The sequence below is a fragment of the Macaca thibetana genome, chromosome 15 (genome assembly GCF_024542745.1).
Source record: "Macaca thibetana thibetana isolate TM-01 chromosome 15, ASM2454274v1, whole genome shotgun sequence".
Taxonomy (NCBI): Eukaryota; Metazoa; Chordata; class Mammalia; order Primates; family Cercopithecidae; genus Macaca; species Macaca thibetana.
Window position 1 is genome coordinate 47,267,196 of NC_065592.1, and position 20,487 is coordinate 47,287,682.

A 20,487-nucleotide genomic window follows, 5' to 3' on the forward strand; every position below is an offset into this window, starting at 1 on the left:
CTAACCAGAGTACTTAGACAAGGAAAAGAAAAAAAGGAAACTGAGTTGAAGGGGAGAAAAGCATCTTTATACACAGATGACATGATCCTATATAGGAAAGCTACAAAAGCTAATAAACTCAGGAAAGTTGTATGATACATAATCAAAACTCAGTCACTTTTATTTTTATAAACTAGCAAAAATAACCTAATAGGATATTATGAAAACAATTCCATTGATAATTGTCATTTAAAATAATAAATCTGGCCAGGCGGGGTGACTCACACCTGTAATCCCAGCACTTTGGGAGGCCGGGGCTGGCAGATCACTTGAGGACAGGAGTTCGAGACCATCCTGGCCAACACGGTGAAACCCCGTCTCTCAAAAATACAAAAAATTTGCCAGACCTGGTGGCTGATGCCTGTAATCCCGGCTGCTCAGCAGGCTGATGCAGGAGAATCGCTTGAACCCAGTAGGCAGAGGTTACAGTGAGCTGAGTATGAGTCACTGCACTCCAGTCTGGGCAACAGAGTGAGACTCCATCTCAAAAAAAAAAAAAAAAAAAAAGAGAGAGAGAATAAATCTAGTCATGGAAGGGAAAAGACTTGTACGCTGAAAACTACAGGCCAGACATGGGGCTCAGGCCGGGCGCGGTGGCTCACGCCTGTAATCCCAGCACTTTGGGAGGCCAAGGTGGGTAGATCATGAGGTCAGGAGATCGACACCACCCTGGCTAACACGATGAAACCCTGTCTCTACTAAAAATACAAAAAATTAGCCGGGCATGGTGGCAGGTGCCTGTAGTCCCAGCTACTTGGGAGGCTGAGGCAGGAGAATGGCGTGAACCTGGGAAGCGGAGCTTGCAGTGAGCCAAGATCGCGCCACTGCACTCCAGCCTGGGCTACAGAGCGAGACAAGAAAGGACAGGACAGGACAGGAAAGGAAAGAAAGGAAGAAAGAAAGGAAGAAAAAAAAAGAAAAAAAGAAAAAAAGAAAAGAAAAGAAAAGAAAAGAAAAGAAAGAAAGAAAGAAAGACTACAAAACAGTGCTCAAATAAATTTTAAAAGACCTGAAAAAACATAGAGTTGTGATGTTAAGATGGTTCTATTCTCCAATTTGATTTACAGATTTATTCAATACAATCCTTATCAAATCCTACTTCCCGTTTTACAGTTATTGACAAGGTAATCCTAAAATTCACAGAGCAATTTAAGGGACCCAAAGAGCCAAAACAATTTGGAAAAAGAAAAAGTTGGAGGATTCACACTTCCTAATTTTAAAAATTACTACAAAGACAACCACGTTATTCAGTACTGGCATAATGACAGACATATAAGCCAATGGAACATAATTTAGAAGTGAGAGTCCAGAAATAATCCAATACATTGATGGCCAATTGATTTTGACAAGGATGCCAAGTCCATTCAATGGGGAAAAAAACAGACTCTTCAATAAATGGTGGTGGGACAACTGGATTTCTACAAACAAAAAAATGCAACTGAACTCCTACCTTATGTCATATACAAAAATTAACTGAAAATAGATTAAAGACTTGGAAATAACTGCACTTCATTAAAATGGAAAACTTTTATGCATCTAAAGGACATTATCAAGAAAGTGAAAAGGCAATCTATAGAATGGGAGAAAACATTTGCAAATCATATATCTGATAAGGCTTTAATATATATAATATATAAAGAATTCCTAAAACTCAGTAACAAAAAGATATCCATTTCAATAATAGGGAAGGCCAGGTGCAATGGCTCATGCCTGTAATTCCACCACTGTGGGAGGCTGAGCAGGGAGGACTCCTTGAGGCCAGGAGTTCAAGACCAGCCTGGGTGACATAAAGAGACAAGATCTCACTTTGTCTCTCAGCCTGGAGTGCAGTGGTGCAATCTCAGCTCACTGCAGCCTCTACCTCCCAGGCTCAAGTGATCCTTCCACTTCAGCCTTCCAAGTAGCTGGGACCACAGATGAGAGCCACCAAACGTGGATAATTTTTAATTTTTTTTTTTTTTTTTTTGAGATGGAGTCTCGCTCTGTCGCCCAGGCTGGAGTGCGGTGGCCGGATCTCAGCTCACTGCAAGCTCCGCCTCCCAGGTTTACGCCATTCTCCTGCCTCAGCCTCCCAAGTAGCTGGGACTACAGGCGCCCACCACCACGCCCAGCTAGTTTTTTGTATTTTTTTAGTACAGATGGGGTTTCACCGTGTTAGCCAGGATGGTCTCGATCTCTTGACCTCGTGATCCGCCCGTCTTGGCCTCCCAAAGTGCTGGGATTACAGGCTTCAGCCACCGCGCCCGGCCTAAATTTTTTTATAGAGATGGAGTTGCGCTGTTACTCAGGCTTGCCTTGACTCCTGAGCTCAAGCAATCCTTCCACCTTGGCCACACAAACTGCTGAGATTACAGGTGTGAGCCACCACACCTTGGCCCCCCAAAATTTTACTAATTAGTCAGGTGTGGTGGCACACACTTGTAGTCCCAGCTACTTGGGAGCTGACATGGGAGGACTGCTTGAGCCCAGGAGTTTGAGGCTGCAGTGAGCCGTGATTGGGCCACTCCAGCCTGGGCAACAGAGCAAGACCCCATTCCCCCAAAATAAATGAAAGATTAAAAATGAGCTAGGACAGACATTTCTCCAAAGAAGATATACAAATGGCCAATAAGCACATGAAAAGATGCTCAACATAAGCCATGTGGGTAATGCAAAGCAAAACCACAATAAGCTACCACTTCATACCCACTTAGGATAGCTGTATTTTATCCTACTTTTCTTAATATAGAGATGGGGATCTTGCTACGTTGCTCAGGCTGGTCTCAAACTCCTAGCCTCAAGCAATCCTCCTGCCTTGGCCTTTAAAGTGCTGAAATTACAGATGTGAGCCACTGCACCTAGCCTTTTTATAAAGAAAGGAAAATAACAAGTGTTGGTAAGGATGTAAAGAAACTGGAACACACACTACTGGTGGGAATGTAAACAGTTCAGCTGCTATGGGAAAAAAGTTTAGCAGTCCATTTAAAAGATAGCTGGGCACAGTGGATCACATGCCTGTAATCCCAGCACTAATAGGAAAATGGGTTAAAAAAAGAAGAAAGAAAGTCAGCTGGGTGCAGTGGCTCACACCTGTAATCCCAGCACTTTGGGAGGCCAAGGGATGTGAATCACTTGATGCCAGGAGTTCTAGATCAGCCTGGCAAAATCCCATCTCTACTAAAAATGCAAAAAATAGCTGGGCGTGGTGGTGCACATCTGTAATCCCAGCTACCTGGGTGATTGGGGCATGAGAATAGCTTGGACCCAGGAGGCAGAGGTTGCAGTGAACTGAGATCCTGACACTGCACCCCAGCCTGGGCAACAGAGCGAGACTCTGTCTCAAAAAATAAATATATAAATACATAAATAAAAGTTAAACACAGAATTCTCATTTAACCCCACAATTGCACTCCTAGGTATGTAACCCAAAGACCTGAAAACAGGTACTCAAGAAGTACATGCACATGCGTGTTCAGAGCAGCACTATTCACATATACAAAAGGGAGAAACAATCCAAATGTGTCCATCAAAAGATGAATGTAGAAACAAATTGTGGTATATCTATATAATGCAATATTCTTCAGCCATGAAGAGGAATGAAGTACTGATATATACTACGAGGTGGATGAATCTCCAAAATATTGTGCTGAGTGAAACATACTATATGACTTTATTTATACTAAATATCCAGAATATGTAAATCTATAAAGAAAGAAAGCAGATTAGTGGTTGCCAGAGATTGAGGGAATATGGGAACAGAAAGAAATTACTTAATATGTAGTGTATTTTAAGTTGGAGTGATGGAAATGCTTTGCCACTACAGAGGTATTAATAGTAGTTGTACATTATGAACGTACTAAATGCTATTGAATTTTTGATTATTTATTTATTTATGAATGAATGAACGATACAGTCTTGCTCTGTGACCCAGGCTGGTACAGAAGCATGATTATAGCTCACTGCAACTTCGAACTCGGGGGCTCCAGGGATCTCCCTGCCAATTGTTTACTTTAAATGGTTAATTTTATGTATGTGAATTTCATCTCAATAAATTCTTTTTTTTGCGGGGGGGGGGAGTTATTGGACTCTAGAATGGGGATTCTACAAGATAAAATGAAGAATTATCTAGCCTACACCCCATCCAAATCCAATTAAATAACAATTTTCAGGATTCTTTTTAATAACTTCTCCACATGATTCTGATATATGGCCAAATTTGGGCATGTCAATACTTAGGAAACCTTTTCCCTGTACCTTAAAATGTTAAGAGAAAATGCGTAAGATCTGTAAATCCAAGAATTACATAAATATGCATAAAACTCTGCTTGTGACAAATTATTTACAAACCAGAGCTCAGCTCTGAAAAGTACAAATCTAGTGGCCTAAATACTAACATGTTCTAAATGATGGCTAATGTACCATATAGATAAGCCTATAATGTATATTCCCATAGAGCAACTTATCTTTTCAAAAAAAGCTCCATCCTGTATTCTACAACACACTAGTAACTATTAATAAAATAATCATCAACTTTTCTCTGAACTTTCTCCTCAATTTTGTAATGAACCCAAAACTGCTCTAAAAATTAATGTCTGTTATTAAATATGTTTAAGTACTAAGGAACAGTGAAATTCTATATGTTGTCGTATCTGTGAAGTCTGTAGTAAAGAAAGTGTTATATGAACTCTCATTGTAATACAGTTTGTGAAAAATATGGTGCTCATTAGTTGTCTACTTTTTAACAGTATGACCAGAATGTAACCAGTAACATATATATTAAGGCTCACTAAACACAGTGCAAAGCAGAAAGGAAACAGATTGTGCAGTACAATCACTGATGACAAATTCCTATCAAATTTCCTTAGTTTTCCCTTGATACTAATGAATTTCACAAACATGGTAATGATGAAAATATAAATATATATACACACACACGTACATATACACAGTTCACTGCAGCCTTCTAGGCTCAAGTGACGCTCCCACCTCAGCCTTCCAAGTAGCTGGGACTACAGGCATGTGCCACTATGCTTGGCGAACTTGCCTCAGCCTCCCCAAGTGCTGGGATTATAGGCATAAGAAACTGTGCCCAGCCAACAACAACAAAAAAAGTTTTGCAGCTTTAATTCAAAGGAGAAGACAATTTTAAAATAAATTCACTCATGTAACACAGCAGTTATTTACAACTTTTGGGGGCTGCAGTAATATATCTATACATATATTTAACAAACTGTGACCAAAGCGCTTGTCTTTTTTTTATTTTTTTATTTTTGAGACAGAGTTTCACTCTGTTGCCCAGGCTGGAGTGCAGTGGTGCGATCTTGGCTCACTGCAACCTCCGCCTCCTGGGTTCAAGCGATTCTCATGCCTCAGCCTCCCGAGCAACTGGGATTACAGGTATGCACCACCATGCCCAGCTAATTTTTTCTATTTTCAGTAGAGGTGGGGTTTCACTGTGTTGGCCAGGCTAGTCTTAAAAAGTCCTGGCCTCAAGTGATCTGCCTATCTTGGCTTCCCAAAGTGCTAGGATTACAGGCGTGAGCCACCACACCTGACCACGCCCGTCTTTTTAAAAACATGACATAAGAGCCAGGTGCAGTGGCTCATACCTGTAATCCCAGCACTTTGGGAGGCAGAGGCAGGTGGATCACGAAGTCAGGAGTTCGAGACCAGCCTGGCCAAGATGGTAAAACCCCGTCTCTACTAAAACTACAAAAATTAGCCAGGCACGGTGGCGGGCACCTGTAATCCCAGCTACTCAGAAGGCTGAGGCAGGAGAATCGCCTGAACCCGGGAGGCGGGGGTTGCAGTGAGCCAAGATCACGCCATTGCACTCTAGCCTGGGTGACAGAGCAAGACTCCATCTCAAAACAACAACAACAACAACAAAAACATGACATAAGAAACTATTTTCAGCCAGATGGGGTCTCTAGATCTCTATTACCACAAATACCAACACTGGCCCTCAAAAATTTCAATTCTGATACCATTTCCATACTGCGGTGAAGGTTAATAGTTACGTGAGAGTTTCTTGTGATTCCTCTGACAACATCAAATTTACTTCCTAAATATGATTTATCACTTCTTCCCCTACCCCCACCCTCCCCACAAGACGGAGTCTTGCTCTGTTGTTCAGGCTGGAGTGCAGTGGCACTGCAACCTCCGCCTACTGGGTTCAAGCAATTCTCTTGCCTCAGCCTCCTGAGTAGCTGGGATTACAGGCACCCGTCACCACGCCTGGTTAATTTTTGTATTTTTAGTATAGACAGAGTTCTACCATGTTGGCCAGGCTGGTCTCAAACTCCTGACCTCGTGATCCGCCTACCTCGGCCTCACAAAGTGCTGGGATTAATCACAGGCATATGAGCCACTGAGCCTGGCCTTAGCTCCATCTCAGCTCACTGCAACCTCCACCTCCCAGGTTCAAGCCGATTCTCCTGCCTCATCCTGCTGAGTAGCTGGGATTACAGGCACGTGACCACACCCAGCTGATGTTTGTATTTTTAGCAGAGATGGGATTTCACCATGTTGACCAGGCTATATAATTTTATTAATCCCAACACTTTGGGAGGCTGAGGCAGGTGGATTACCTGAGGTCAGGAATTTGAGACCAGCCTGGCCAATGTGGTGAAACGCCCCTCTCTACTAAAAATATAAAATTAGCCAGGTGTGGTGGCACATGCCTGTAATCCCAGTTACTTGGAAGGCTCAGGCAGGAGAATCGCTTGAACCTGGGAGGTGGAAGTTGCAGTGAGCCAAGATCATGCCATCGCACTACTCCGTCTCAAAAAAAAAAAAAATAAAAACCAAAAAACAAAAAAACCATTCTGGGGTCCCGTTGTGCTGCGGCTCCGCGCGGCCTGCAGTCCCGGGCCCGCGCCCCGCGCCGCCCGCCCGCCATGGAGCCCGGCCCCGATGGCCCCGCTGCATCCGGCCCCGCCGCCATCCGCGAGGGCTGGTTCCGCGAGACCTGCAGTCTGTGGCCCGGCCAGGCCCTGTCGCTGCAGGTGGAGCAACTGCTCCACCACCGGCGTTCGCGCTACCAGGACATCCTAGTCTTCCGCAGTAAGACCTATGGCAACGTGCTGGTGTTGGACGGTGTCATCCAGTGCACGGAGAGGGACGAGTTCTCCTACCAGGAGATGATCGCCAACCTGCCTCTCTGCAGCCACCCCAACCCGCGAAAGGTGCTGATCATCGGGGGCGGAGATGGAGGTGTCCTGCCTGAGGTGGTGAAGCACCCCTCCGTGGAGTCTGTGGTCCAGTGTGAGATAGACGAGGATGTCATCCAAGTCTCCAAGAAGTTCCTGCCAGGCATGGCCATTGGCTACTCTAGCTCGAAGCTGACCCTACATGTGGGTGACGGTTTTGAGTTCATGAAACAGAATCAGGATGCCTTCGATGTGATCATCACTGACTCCTCAGACCCTATGGGCCCCGCCGAAAGTCTCTTCAAGGAGTCCTATTACCAGCTTATGAAGAGGGCCCTCAAGGAAGATGGTGTCCTCTGCTGCCAGGGCGAGTGCCAGTGGCTGCACCTGGACCTCATCAAGGAGATGCGGCAGTTCTGCCAGTCCCTGTTCCCCGTGGTGGCCTAGGCCTACTGCACCATCCCCACCTACCCCAGCGGCCAGATCGGCTTCATGCTGTGCAGCAAGAACCCGAGCACCAACTTCCAGGAGCCGGTGCAGCCGCTGACGCAGCAGCAGGTGGCACAGATGCAGCTGAAGTACTACAACTCCGATGTGCACCGCGCCGCCTTCGTGCTGCCCGAGTTTGCCCGCAAGGCCCTGAATGACGTGAGCTGAGCCCAGGTGCCACCGCGGATGCCACCCAGGACCTCGGACCTTGGAGCCTGCAGGGTGCCTCGGCCCCTCTAGCCCTGGGCCAGACCTCCTCCCGGCTCTCGCCCACCAACCAAGTGTTACAAGCCCCAGAATGCTGCCCGGCCTGCCCTGCTAGGCGGACTGTCTGTGTGTCTGTCTCTCTGGCGTTCCACCTCCAAGCCTATACCAGCTGTGTACAGCGCCATCTCTCTGCCTTCTGTTGCCCCTCACTCACCAAACACGTGTATTTATAGCAAAAAAAAAAAAAAAAAAAAAAAAAACCATTCTGTAATCTTTTTCGTTGCAATATGGTTTTGCAGTGGTCTCATTTTTTCATAGCAGCATCCCAAGCATTGAAATTGCTTTAGATTCTTGCCATCTTAGTCATGCATCAGTTCTTTTTTTTGGCCCTGTGGATGTTGGAAGTACCTTTGCTCCAGAAACTGAGCTAACATCACCTTTAAATTGCTTTTATTTTATTTATTTGTTATTTTGAGACGGAATCTGTGTCACCCAGGCTGGAGTGCAGTGGTGCAATTTTGGCTAACTGAAACCTCCACCTCTTGGCTTCAAGCAATTCTCCTGTCTCAGCTTCCTGGGTAGCTGGGACTAGAGGTGTGCACCACCACACCCGGCTAATTTTTGTATTTTTAGTAGTGACAGTGTTTCACCATGTTGGCCAGACTGGCCTCGAACTTCTGACCCCAAGTGATCCACCTGCCTTGGCCTCCCAAAGTGCTGGGATTACAGGGTGAGCCACCATTCCTGGCCACCTTTAAATTGCTTTTAGGCAAGAAATGGAGAACCCACTCTAGGGTCTTGAATTTGGAGTTCAATTCCATATATATGAGCACACTGGGGCAGCTGTGTCATTTTCCACAGTCTGTTTTTTATGTAAGACATCTTAATTTTTCTTTTTCAGACAGAACAGACTGGTACGAAATGATATATAGTTTTCTTTTTAGAAATAAGCTTTCTAAATATTGTTTAATATTTGACACAATATAAATAAACAACAGTGAATACACTGTTCTGTGTAACAACATTATCTTCCTTTTGTAGGAAAGAGTCTGTAGAAATAATTCATTGTTTCCTAAGTTCAAACTGAGTTCAGTATGCACAGAAGTATTTTGATATCTGTCTTAGTACATTTGGGTTGCTACAGCAAAATAACTTAGACTGGGTAATATACTAACAACAGAAATTTATTGCTCACAATTCTGGAGACTGCGAAGTCCAAGACCAAGCCACCAGCACATTTGGTCTGTTGAGGGCTTGTTTTTCACAGATGGCGCCTGTTTTGTTGCATCCTTATGGGAGAAGAGGCAAGGCAGTTCTCTCTTGCCTCTTTCGTAAGGATGCTAATACCATTCATGGGTGACACCAAAATCCAGACCATAACAATGTCCCTGTCTAATAATTAAAGGTTTTTGCCTTTACAATTATGTAGTGTATATATAGATATTAGATAGCAAGAGAGAAGTGAGAAGGACCAAGCTTTTGTCTTGCAATTGAGAGCTAACTACTTTTGTTTTTGTTTTTGTTTTTTTGAGATGGAGTCTCGCTCTGTCACCCAGGCTGGAGTGTGGTGGCGTGATCTTGGCTCACTGCAACCTCCACCTCCCTTCAAGCGATTTTTCTGCCCAAGCCTCCTGAGTAGCTGGCACTACAGGCACGCACCACCATGCCCGGCTAAGTTTTGTATTTTTAGTAAAGACGGGGTTTCACCATATTGGCCAGGCTGGTCTGGAACTCCTGATCGTGATCCTCCTACCTCAGCCTCTCAAAGTGCTGGGATTACAGGCATGAGCCACCACACCCAGCAGAGAGTTAATTACTCTTAAAGCCATATACATACTGTTACCATCTCAGTTACCTAATTCCCAAACATCTCTCAAAAAAGAAACAAAAAAAAAATAGGATAAAGGAGTCGTTGACAGGAACAAAGTGTAGGTAGGTAATTACACTCCCCTTTCCACTTTTTTTTTCAGTACATAGGCTATTTAGTTCTTTCAAGATTTACCATTAGATCATGATATACAATTTTTCCCCATATTCATAATGAATTTTTCTACAATAAAATGCATGCATATCCCATAAATGTGTAGATATTTTTCAAACACAAATGTTTTGTTTTTAAAGAAGTGACAGGCCGAGTGCGGTGGCTCACGCCTGTAATCTCAGCACTTTGGGAGGTTGAGGTGAGGAGTTTGAGACTGGCAGATACAGAGAATCACAACTTATCAGAGCAGAAACCCAGGAGGAGAAAATTCCATCAGTCCCGGTGTACAAAACCCTGAACTATATAATTGACAAAATGCTAGAGGCCCAGTATAGACAAACCTCAGAGTAAAAAACTCCAGCCCCTTTAGTTAGTGGGCACCCCTGTATTTTTTTGAGTTTTACCTCCTAGAGTTCTACCAGGTTTTCACAGTGACTATAGGTCAAACAACCCCTTGTGTTCTGGCAGCAGGAGGGGAAAAGAAACCACTTTGAAGTAAGTCAGGGCTGGATGCGGTGGCTCACACCTGTAATCCCAGAACTTTAGGAGGTTGAGGCAGGCAGACCACTTGAGGTCAGGAGTTTGAGATCAGCCTGGCCAACACATCAAAACCTCATCTCTACTAAAAACACAAAAATTAGCCAGCCTCCCAGCTACTCAGGAGGCTGAGGCATGAGAATTGCTTGAACCCAGGAGGCAGAGGTTGCAGTGAGCCAAGATTGCACCACCGCACTACAGCCTGGGAGACAGAGCAAGACTCGGTCTCAAAAAAAAAAAAAAAAAAAGTCAGAATCTTCTGCTCTTTTTAACAAGGTCTGTCCTCAGGAGAAATTACTTAACTACAAACCTGCCCAAGTTTTATCACAGCCTATATGACCTGGAAGAAGTGTAAAGCCCAACTCCAGCCACCTCAAGCCATCTAGAAATGGACAGAGCTGGCAGGCAGAAAATAAGTAAAGACAAGCTGAACTCAGCAACACCATTCATCAAGTGTATATAATGAGCATTATAGACTACTACAACCGTAACTGCAGATTACACATTGTTCTTGAGCTCACATGAAACTTGCATGAAGATATACTACATCTTGACAAATTTTTAAAAATAGAAATCATACAATGTCTGCTTTCAGATCACAGTGGAATTTAACTGGAAGTTCCCAACAGAAAGATACCTGCAAAATCCCCAAAACATTTGGAGATTTAAAAACACACTTATAGAATAGTAGGCCGGGCACAGTGGCTTACGCCTTAATCCCAGAACTTTGGGAGGCTGAGGTGGGTGGATCACGAGGTCAGGAGTTCAAGACCAGCTTGGCCAACATGGTGAAACCCCATCTCTACTAAAAATACAAAAATGAGCTGGGCATGGTGGCATGTGCCTGTAATCCCAGCTACTTGGGAGGCTGAAGCAGGAGAATTGCTTGAACCGGGAGGCAGGAGGCAGAGGTAGCAGGGAGCAAGACTGCGCCACTGCACTCCAGCCTGGGCTACAGAGCGAGATTGTCTCAAAAACAAATAAACAAACAAACAAACAAAACACACACATACTTCTAGAATAGTAAAGAGTAGCCTCAAAAGAAAAAAACTAGTGGGCCCTGATACATCATCCTGAGAAACAGAATGCATTATTCTAGTATCCTTATGGATTAGCCCAAAGCTAAGTACGTTTCATCAACGAAAGCTAGAAATGCTTTCCCCAGGCATGTGCACTTGTCTAGTAGAAGAACCTCACCTTGAATTTATTCCAAAAGAGGCTCTCAAATGTTCAGCAGCAACTCCTAAAATGAGGCCAGTCCAAATGTAATGGGATAAATCCCGCTCCCCCCACCAAAAGCTGAATCTTTCATCATAGGAACAGGTGACCCTTGCTGTGAAGTTAGAGGATAGGCACACAAATAAATTTATATGACATTATCTACTAACTTTTTTAAATGCATGTGTTAAACACATGTGTATTATAACTCTAGCACTGAGCAGCAAAAGTCTAAAGTCCAAATCCTTAACTGGAATATACACAAGGTATTTTAAAACTACACTAATGTTAAATAATTAATCCAGAAACTGTTAACTGAAGTGCAAAATCATTAGTATTTCTCTATGGCTACAACAGCCTAACTATCAAAGTGTGCTGAGACAGACAAGCTATTTTAAAGTACTCACTAAAAAAAAAAAAAAACTTCAGAGAAATTTATGATGGATGTCTCTTACCTCATAAATGTTGGGGTGCCACATTTTGGTCAAGAATCTGAAGGTAGGTGGTGAATAGGGGTAGTCAATAGGAAATTTAATATGCGCCTGAAAAGAAAAAAAATGAAATGCTGATAAATGAGACTAAAACTTATTCATCTGCCTAATAATTCACCCTACTACACCCACAGAAACAAAGCTCCTTTCACAGAGTAAACTCTTGAGATTAAAGTAGCTCAGACATACTTTGTTATCCCCAGCGCCAGGGTCATTAGTATGTTCTTACAGCACCCCTTCAAACATTTATAAAAGGTTATCTTTTTTTTTTTCCCCCAGACGGAGTCTCACTCTGTCGCCAGGCTGGAGTGCAGTGACGTGACCTCAGCTCACTGCAACCTCTGCCTCCCAGGTTCAAGCGATTCTCCTGCCTCAGCCTCCTGAGTAGCTGGGACTACAGGCGTACGCCACCACGCCCAGCTATTTTTTGCATTTTTAGTAGAGACGGGTTTCACCATGTTGGCCAAGATGGTCTCAATCTCTTGACCTCGTGATCTACCTGCCTCAGCCTCCCAAAGTGCCTGGATTACAGGCGTGAGCCACCGTGCCCGGCCCCTATAAAAGGCTATTTTAAGTCACCAAAACTCACACACTCACTCACATACACATACATAAATACAATTTTAACTTAGCTCACGAGTGAAAAACAATACTCTACAAATACATTTTATTTTTATAACAAAATAATCTCATTTTAGGGTACACAATATGGAACAACCGTATTTTTCTTTTTACTCACATAATTTAACTGTCATTCTATCACCCAGAAATAATAAATGCTCACACTGCTGATTTCCCTTACAAAACTTATTTTTAAAAACTTTAACATACTGTATTTTGTATTCTGCTTTTTTCATCTATATCACATTATAAACATTTTTTTTACATCATGAAATATTCTCTCTACATGGGTGACTGATAGTATCTGCATTATACTCCATCAAATGTATACCTAGATGAACCATTTTATAAAACTATTTCCTTATTTTGGGCATTTGGGTTGTTTCTCACACCTTTGCTGTTATAAATCCTGTTGCAGTGAATGTCCTTTGCAGTATCCCCATATTTTAAGTATGAAGAAATCCAGAAAACCTGACAAGTTCTCTCTTCCATAAAAGCAATGGGCAAATTGCCAAAAATTGTAAGCATCAACATTTTCAGAATTCCAGAAAATAACCAGAGGCTTGCAACAATTCAAGGAGTAGATATTTAAAGAAAATGGCTGACATTCAGTAAGAACATCAAGCTATGTGGTTTTAACTTACCCGAATCCAATCTCCTATACTCTAGCTGTGCAGCAGCCTTAAAACACATTCAAAGTTAAAACCAAGGAAGCTGACAGGCCCTGGAGAGGATACAATGGCCTGGCATTTCGCCAAAGCCTTACTCCCAGAGAACTGTCATTAGCTGACCTTTCTAGTGGTTCCCTAGAAAACTCCACTTGCAAGGCTGTCTACATGTGATCGGATTTGGAGCTTGGCCAATGTGAAAATGTTTTCCCTGGCAGCTTTGTTGAAAACAATGGCAGGCAACTATTTAACCTTAAAGGTACCTAAGGCAGTGGAAAATACAAAACAGACGACCCAAAAAACTTAAAGGAAAAGCTGGGCTGGGCTAAGAGTTGTCCATTATGGTTCTGAAAAGCTCTGACAAATTATTGTGAGTCTATAAGACCACGACAATGTTTAGGGCTATGCACATGCCCAGTGCTATGTGCATGCTCAGGAAAGCCCTAAGAAGGCCCTAACTTTATACCTCTGGCTTAACTTGAGAATGTATGCAACCAGAAAGTAAAGAGTTTGCAACTGCCTGTCTGAATTTAGTTGAAGGCATGCAATGACACATGCGCAGAGCCTCTCCACAAATTCCAAGTGACTAACTGGTTCTAGAAAATCAAGGAAATCTCTGTTCAATCATTACCTGACCACTAAGCTGAGTGGAGAATTCACTGGCCACACATAACAAATAATATCGACATTATATAATTAAGTAAGATAAGTCACTAAGCAAGCCAACAGTAATTACAACAGCAGCAGCAATGGTAACAACAAAAACCCTGGGGAAGAGGAGAACTGGATTTCTGCAGGTGTCACTGTATATTATTTAAATTTCTAGTTTTCAGTAAAATATTACAAGGTATGAAGTAAAACAAAAGTATGGTCCATACAACAGGAGAAAAAAAAGAATCAATAGAAACTGGAAACCTAAGTATTAAAGTTACTAGGCAAAGACTAAATAAGCTTATCTTTAAACCTTTAAACATTTCAAAGGACTAAAGAAAACCATGGCTAAATAACTTAAAGGAAAGCATGAGAATGGTATCTCACCCATAAATACTGAATATCAATAATGAGATAAATTATTTTTTAAAATCCACATAAAGTGGTGGCTCATGCCTGTAATCCCAGCACTTTGGAAGGCTGAGGCAGGTGGATCCCTTGAGCCCAGAATTTCAGACAAGCCTAGGCAAGGTGGTGAGACCCTATCTCTACAAAAAATTTAAAAATCAGTCGGGTACAGTGGTGAATCTGTGGTCCCAGCTACATAAGAGGCCGAGGTGGGAGGATCACTTGGAGCCCAGGAGGTTGGGGCTGCAGTGGGCTATGATCATACCACTGCACTCAGGGCTGGGCTACAGAGGAAGACCCTGTCTCAAAAAAAAAGAAAGAAAAGAAAAGAAAAGAAAGGGGATGGGTGTGGGAGGGGGAAAAGAGAGAGAGAGATAGATTCTTAAGTTGTTAAGTACAAAAACTGTTGATTCTTTGAGACAGGGTCTTGCTCTACCACCCAGGTTAGACAGAGTGCACTGGGTTACAGCTCACTGCAACCTTGACTTTCTGGGCTCAAGTGATTCACCCACCTCAGCCTCCTGAGTAGATGGGACTACAAGCATGCACCACCATGCCCAGCTAATTTTTTTGTGGGGCTGGAGGTTTCAGCATGTTGCCCAGGCTGGGTCTTAAACTCCTGAGCTCAAGCAATCCCCACGCCTCAGCCTCCCAAAGTGCTGGGATTTACAGGTGTGAGCCATCACACCTGGCCTGTTCATTTCTTTTCATGACTAAATTTAAAAAGTATAAAAACTGAAACTAAAAAAAAAAAAAAAAAAAGTGCTGAGCAACAGATTTGAGCAAGTAGAAGGAATAGGGAATTTGAAGATAGGTCAATGTATTGACCTTATTTTTATTTATTTATTTATTTATTTTTTGAGACAGAGTCTCACTCTGTCACCAAGATGGAATGCAGTGGCGCGATCTCGGCTCACTGCAACCTCCACCTCCCAGGTTCAAGCAATCCTCCTGCCTCAGCCTCCCGGGTAGCTGGGACTACAGGGGCATGCCACCATGCCCAGCTAATTTTTTGTAGTTTTTAGTAGAGACGGGGTCTCATCATGTTGGCCAGGCTGGTGTCGATCTCTTGACCTTGTGATCTGCCTGCCTCAGCCTCCCAAAGTGCTGGGATTACAGACGTGAGCCACCACACCCGGCCTTACTGACCTTATTCTTTTAAGGGGAGTAGTGGAAATCCACTTCATCAGGAGTATCAGTCTGCCATAGGCATCCAAAATGGAGGCAGTCTTTCTTGTGGGACTGAGTCCTTAACGTATAGAATCTGATGCTATCTCCAGATAGCGTCAACAATGAATTGAATTGGAGGACTAAGAGAGAAACTATAAAATTCTTAAAAGAAAACATAGGTGTAAATCTTCATGACCTTGCATTCACTAAGTTTTGTAGATGTGACACCAAAAACACAATGAACAAAAGTAAAAAGAAATGGGACACAATTAAAATTATTATTATTTTTTGAGACAGAGTCTTGCTCTGTTGCCCAGGGTGAAGTGCAGTGGCGTGATCTCGGCTCAATGTAACTTCCACCTCCTGGGTTCAAGCAATTCTCCTGCCTCAGCCTCCCGAGCAGCTGGGATTACAGGCATGTGCCACCACTTCTGGCTAATTTTTGTATTTTTAGTAGAGACAGGGTTTCGACATGTTGGCCAGGCTGGTCTCAAACTCCTGACCTCAGGTGACCCACCCGCCTCAGACTCCCAAAGTGCTAGGATTACAGGTATCAGCCACTATCCTCAGCCCAGGGTTTCTTTTTCAGATGACAAAATGTATTCAAAAATTGATTTTGGTGATGGTTACACAACTTTGTGAATATGCTAGAAATCACTAAACTATATACTTTAATAAATGGGTGAATTGTATGATACATGCATTAAAATCACAATAAAGCTGACTGGGGGGAAAAAAGGCTGGAGCCCAAAAACCCAGGTCCCTCAGAGATCTTGGTTTCTAAAATATCATTATTCGGCCGGCACAGTGGCTCATGCCTGTAATCCCAGCACTTTTGGAGCCCTAGGCGGGTGGATCACGAGGTCAGGAGTTCAAGACCAGCCTGGCCAAGATGGTGAAATCCCATCCATAGTAAAACCAAAAATTAGCCAGGCACAGTGGCAGGTGCCTGCAATCCCAGCTACTTGGGAGGCGAAGGCAGGAGAACTCTTGAACCTGGGCAGCAGAGGATGCAGTGAGCCGAGACTGCGCCACTGCACTCCAGCCTGGGCGACACAGTGAGACTCCGTCTCAAAAAATAATAATATAAAATATCATTATTCAATAAAAGGAACTGGGGCCCTTTGGTGAAACACCTGATTCTAAAATCTGCAGCAGGAAAAATAAAGAGCATCTTATAATGCCAAAAAGTAAGTGCTAAAGAAAACAAATTGGAGTGTTTCAAAACAGCATAGGAGCCAACCTGCAAGAGCTCCTAATGGCCAAAACTAGGACAATCTAAGCTATAAAATACACAATGTAATACTGTTACCCAAAATATGAAATAAATATAAATGAGTACACACTGATAAGTACCACTGAATGGAAAAATATTGGTGGAGAAGGGTCAAATCTTCCTTACAGTAGTACTACAAATAATCATAATCCACATTCAGGTGGTGAAGTTGAATTCCCCTTCCCTAGAGTGTGGGCTGGATTTAATGACTCACTTTCTAACAATAGAGTACGGAAAGAAATAGTAGCTCTACCGTAGAGAAATCTGGCAGACATGTTAACCAAGTGATCAAGGTTAACATCACTAGCGGTAAATCATATTGGTATCATGACCTCCCTGATATGATGTGGCAAGAAAGGCACTTCAACTTTGTGGTATTCTTCCCCCAAAATCTATAACCCCATTCTAGTCAGGAGAAAAACATCAGATAACCCAAATGCAGGAATGTTCTGCCAAATCTAACCCACCCTCTTCAAAAATTGTCAAGGTCACAAAAAATAAAGAAAGGTGGAGAAACCATCAAAGACTGGAGGAAACCAAAAAGACGAGACAACTTAATACAGTGTGCTATCCTGAACTGGACTCTGAATTAAGATGATGATATGGAGGCACAGAAGAATACAGTGCTAATGAGTGCTAATGAGTATGGGGATTCTTTCTGAGATGATGAAATGTTCTGTAATTAGATGGTGGTGATGGCTGTACAACCGTCTGAATATACTAAAAACTACTGAACCGTATACTTTAAAAGGGTGAATTTTATGGTATATGAATTATACCTTAATACATTAGTGCAGAAACTGGTGAAATCTAAACTAACTGGAGATTAGTTAATAAAGCTGGAGTGGCTATCTGAATAACAGAGAAATATACTTTAGAACAAAGAACATTGTCACAGATAAAGAGGGTAATTTCATAAGGGGATCAATTCACAAAAAAGACATAATATTAACTGTGTGTGCACCTAGTAACAACAGAGCTTTAGAACACAAAATTATGTAACTAAAAACTTTTATCACCTAATGGAAAAATAGAAAAATGCACAATTACAGTTGAAGATACTATCACTTCTCTCTCAACAGTCTAAAGCAGCGGCCCCCAACTCTTTTGGCAGGTACTGATTTCATTGAAGACAATTTTTCCACGGACAAGAGGGTGGAAGAGTGGGAAGGGTAGTGAGGTGGGTATTTCAGGATGAAACTGTTCCACCTCAAATCATCAGGCATTAGATAGATTCTCACAAGGAACACTCAACCTAGATCCCTCACATGCCCAATTCACAACAGGGTTCGCACTCCTTGAGAATCTAATGCCCGAGTTGATCTGACTACAGGCAGAGCTCACCTCCTGCTGTGTGGCCTGCTTCCTAACAGGCCACAGAGTGGTATCAGATCAGTATCGGATAGGGACCCCTGGTCTAAAGTACAAGGAGACAAAAACTCAGTAAGGATACAGAAGACAATAAGCCACCGAACAACAGCAGCATACAAATTATTTTTGTGGACACACAGAACATGCACCAAGACGTACCATATTCTGGAATGTACAACATCTATCTACAAAGTTTAAAGAACTGACATAATACATAGCATATTCTTTAACCACACTGAATAGCGCCAGAAATTTTGACTTTCTAAATTCAAAGATATTTACTAAATCCCCAAATATTTGGAAATTACATAACTGTACATGTCACAGTATGAAGAGGAAGCCATAAAGTTACTTAGAAAATTGTTTAATTGAATATGAAAAAAATGACAATGAAAATCTGTAACATACACCTAAAGCAATACTCAAATGGAAATCTTTAGAATTGCTTGCACTGGAAAAGATGTACGTCTCATTTCAATAATATAAGCTTCTACTTAAGAAATGAGGGGCCGGGCGCGGTGGCTCAAGCCTGTAATCCCAGCACTTTGGGAGGCCGAGACGGGCGGATCACGAGGTCAGGAGATCGAGACCATCCTGGCTAACACGGTGAAACACCGTCTCTACTAAAAAATACAAAAAAACTAGCCGGGCGAGGTGGCGGGCGCCTGTAGTCCCAGCTACTTGGGAGGCTGAGGCAGGAGAATGGCGTGAACCCGGGAGGCGGAGCTTGCAGTGAGCTGAGATCCGGCCATTGCGCCCCTGCCTGCGCGACAGAGCGAGACACTGCCTCAAAAAAAAAAAAAAAAAAAAAAAAAAAAAAAAAAAAAGAAATGAGAAAAATGGCCGGGCACGGTGGCTCACGCTTGTAATCCCAGCACTTTGGGAGGCCAAGGTGGGCGGATCACGAGGTCAGGAGATCAAGACCATCCTGGCTAACACAGTGAAATTCCATCTCTACTAAAAATACAAAAAATTAGCTGGGCATGGTGGCAGACGCCTGTAATCCCAACTACTTGGGAGGCTGACGCAGGAGAATGGCGCGAACCCAGGAGGCGGAGCTTGCAGTGAGCCGAGATCGCGCCACTGCACTCCAGCCTGGGCAACAGAGCGAGACTCCGCCTCAAAAAAAAAAAAAAAAAAAAAAAAAAAAATGAGAAAAATACAAAATTAGGCCAGGTGCAGTGGCTCACACCTATAATTCCAACACTTACAGAGGCCGAGGCGGGTGGATTGCTTGAGCACAGGAGTTGGAGAACAGCCTGAACAACATGGTAAGACCTCATTTTTACGAAAAATACAAAAAGTTGACAGGCGTGATGGTGCACCCCTGAGGTCCCAGCTACTTGGGAGGCTGAGGTGGATCACTTACGTTTGGGAGGTTGAGGCTGCAGTGAATCATAATCCTGTCACTGCACTCCAGGGTGGGTGACAGAGTGAGACCTTGTCTCAAAAAAACAAAACGTAACAAAACAAAACAAAACAAAAGAGGAAAGAAAGAAAGAAAGAGAGAGAGAGAGAAAGAGAAAGAAAGAAAGAGAAAGAAAGGGAAAGAGAGACTATGAAATTAAACTAAAAGCAAGCAGAAGAAAGAAAACTGACATAAAAGCAGAAATTAAATTGAAAAATAGGAAAACTGCAGGGTGTGTGTGTGGGTGATCAATAAAACCAGAAGCTGATTCTCTTTGAAACCATCAAGAAAACTAGTAAGCCCCTAGCGAGACTGATCAACTGAAAGAAAAAAACAAAACAAAACACCACGCACACACAAATTACCAACCAATACCAGGAATAAAATAGGAGACAGTACTACAGATCGTACTAGTATTAAAAGAATAAGGGAATATTATAAATAACTCTATGCTCATAAATTCAATAAATAATATTAAACAGACAAATTACTTGAAAAATACAAAGCTACTTAAGAATAAATACATAATCTGAATAGGCATATATTAAAGAAATTGAATTTGTATCTAAAACCTTCAGACAAAGCAATCTCCTGAGCCAGGTAACTTCAACAGCAAATTCTACCAAGGAAGAAATAATAACTCTAAACAAATTTTTTTTTAGAAAACAAAATAAGGGGGACTATATTTCCCAAATCATTTTATTATACAGACATATAATATATATATAGACAAAAGAGGATTATGAAAACTTCCATTAAAGTTAGGAATCTGGTCCTTGGAACTATAACCTCTTATATCTCATTTCTATGGACAAATGAGAT

The 20,487-nt window shown here is 42.6% G+C and overlaps 2 protein-coding genes across 3 annotated transcripts in view; one reads left to right on the forward strand and one right to left on the reverse strand.

Annotated features, from left to right (window-relative positions):
- UBE2R2 (ubiquitin conjugating enzyme E2 R2) overlaps positions 1-20,487 on the reverse strand; it is a 115,733-nt gene that overhangs the window by 21,764 nt on the left and 73,482 nt on the right. For both annotated transcript variants that reach the window (XM_050760827.1, XM_050760826.1), the window contains exon 2: positions 12,057-12,143. In XM_050760827.1, coding sequence (XP_050616784.1) covers positions 12,057-12,143 — 87 coding nt within the window. The remainder of the gene's footprint in view (positions 1-12,056; positions 12,144-20,487) is intronic.
- LOC126937419 (spermidine synthase-like) lies at positions 6,852-8,126 on the forward strand. The gene has a single exon (XM_050760829.1). It carries the CDS (start codon positions 6,918-6,920, stop codon positions 7,614-7,616), a length of 699 nt encoding a protein of 232 aa, XP_050616786.1. The 5' UTR covers positions 6,852-6,917; the 3' UTR covers positions 7,617-8,126.

What these genes read in the sequence shown, in the direction of transcription:
- LOC126937419 (XM_050760829.1), top strand. Translation starts at nt 6,918, where the DNA reads ATGGAGCCCGGCCCCGATGGCCCCGCTGCATCCGGCCCCGCCGCCATC.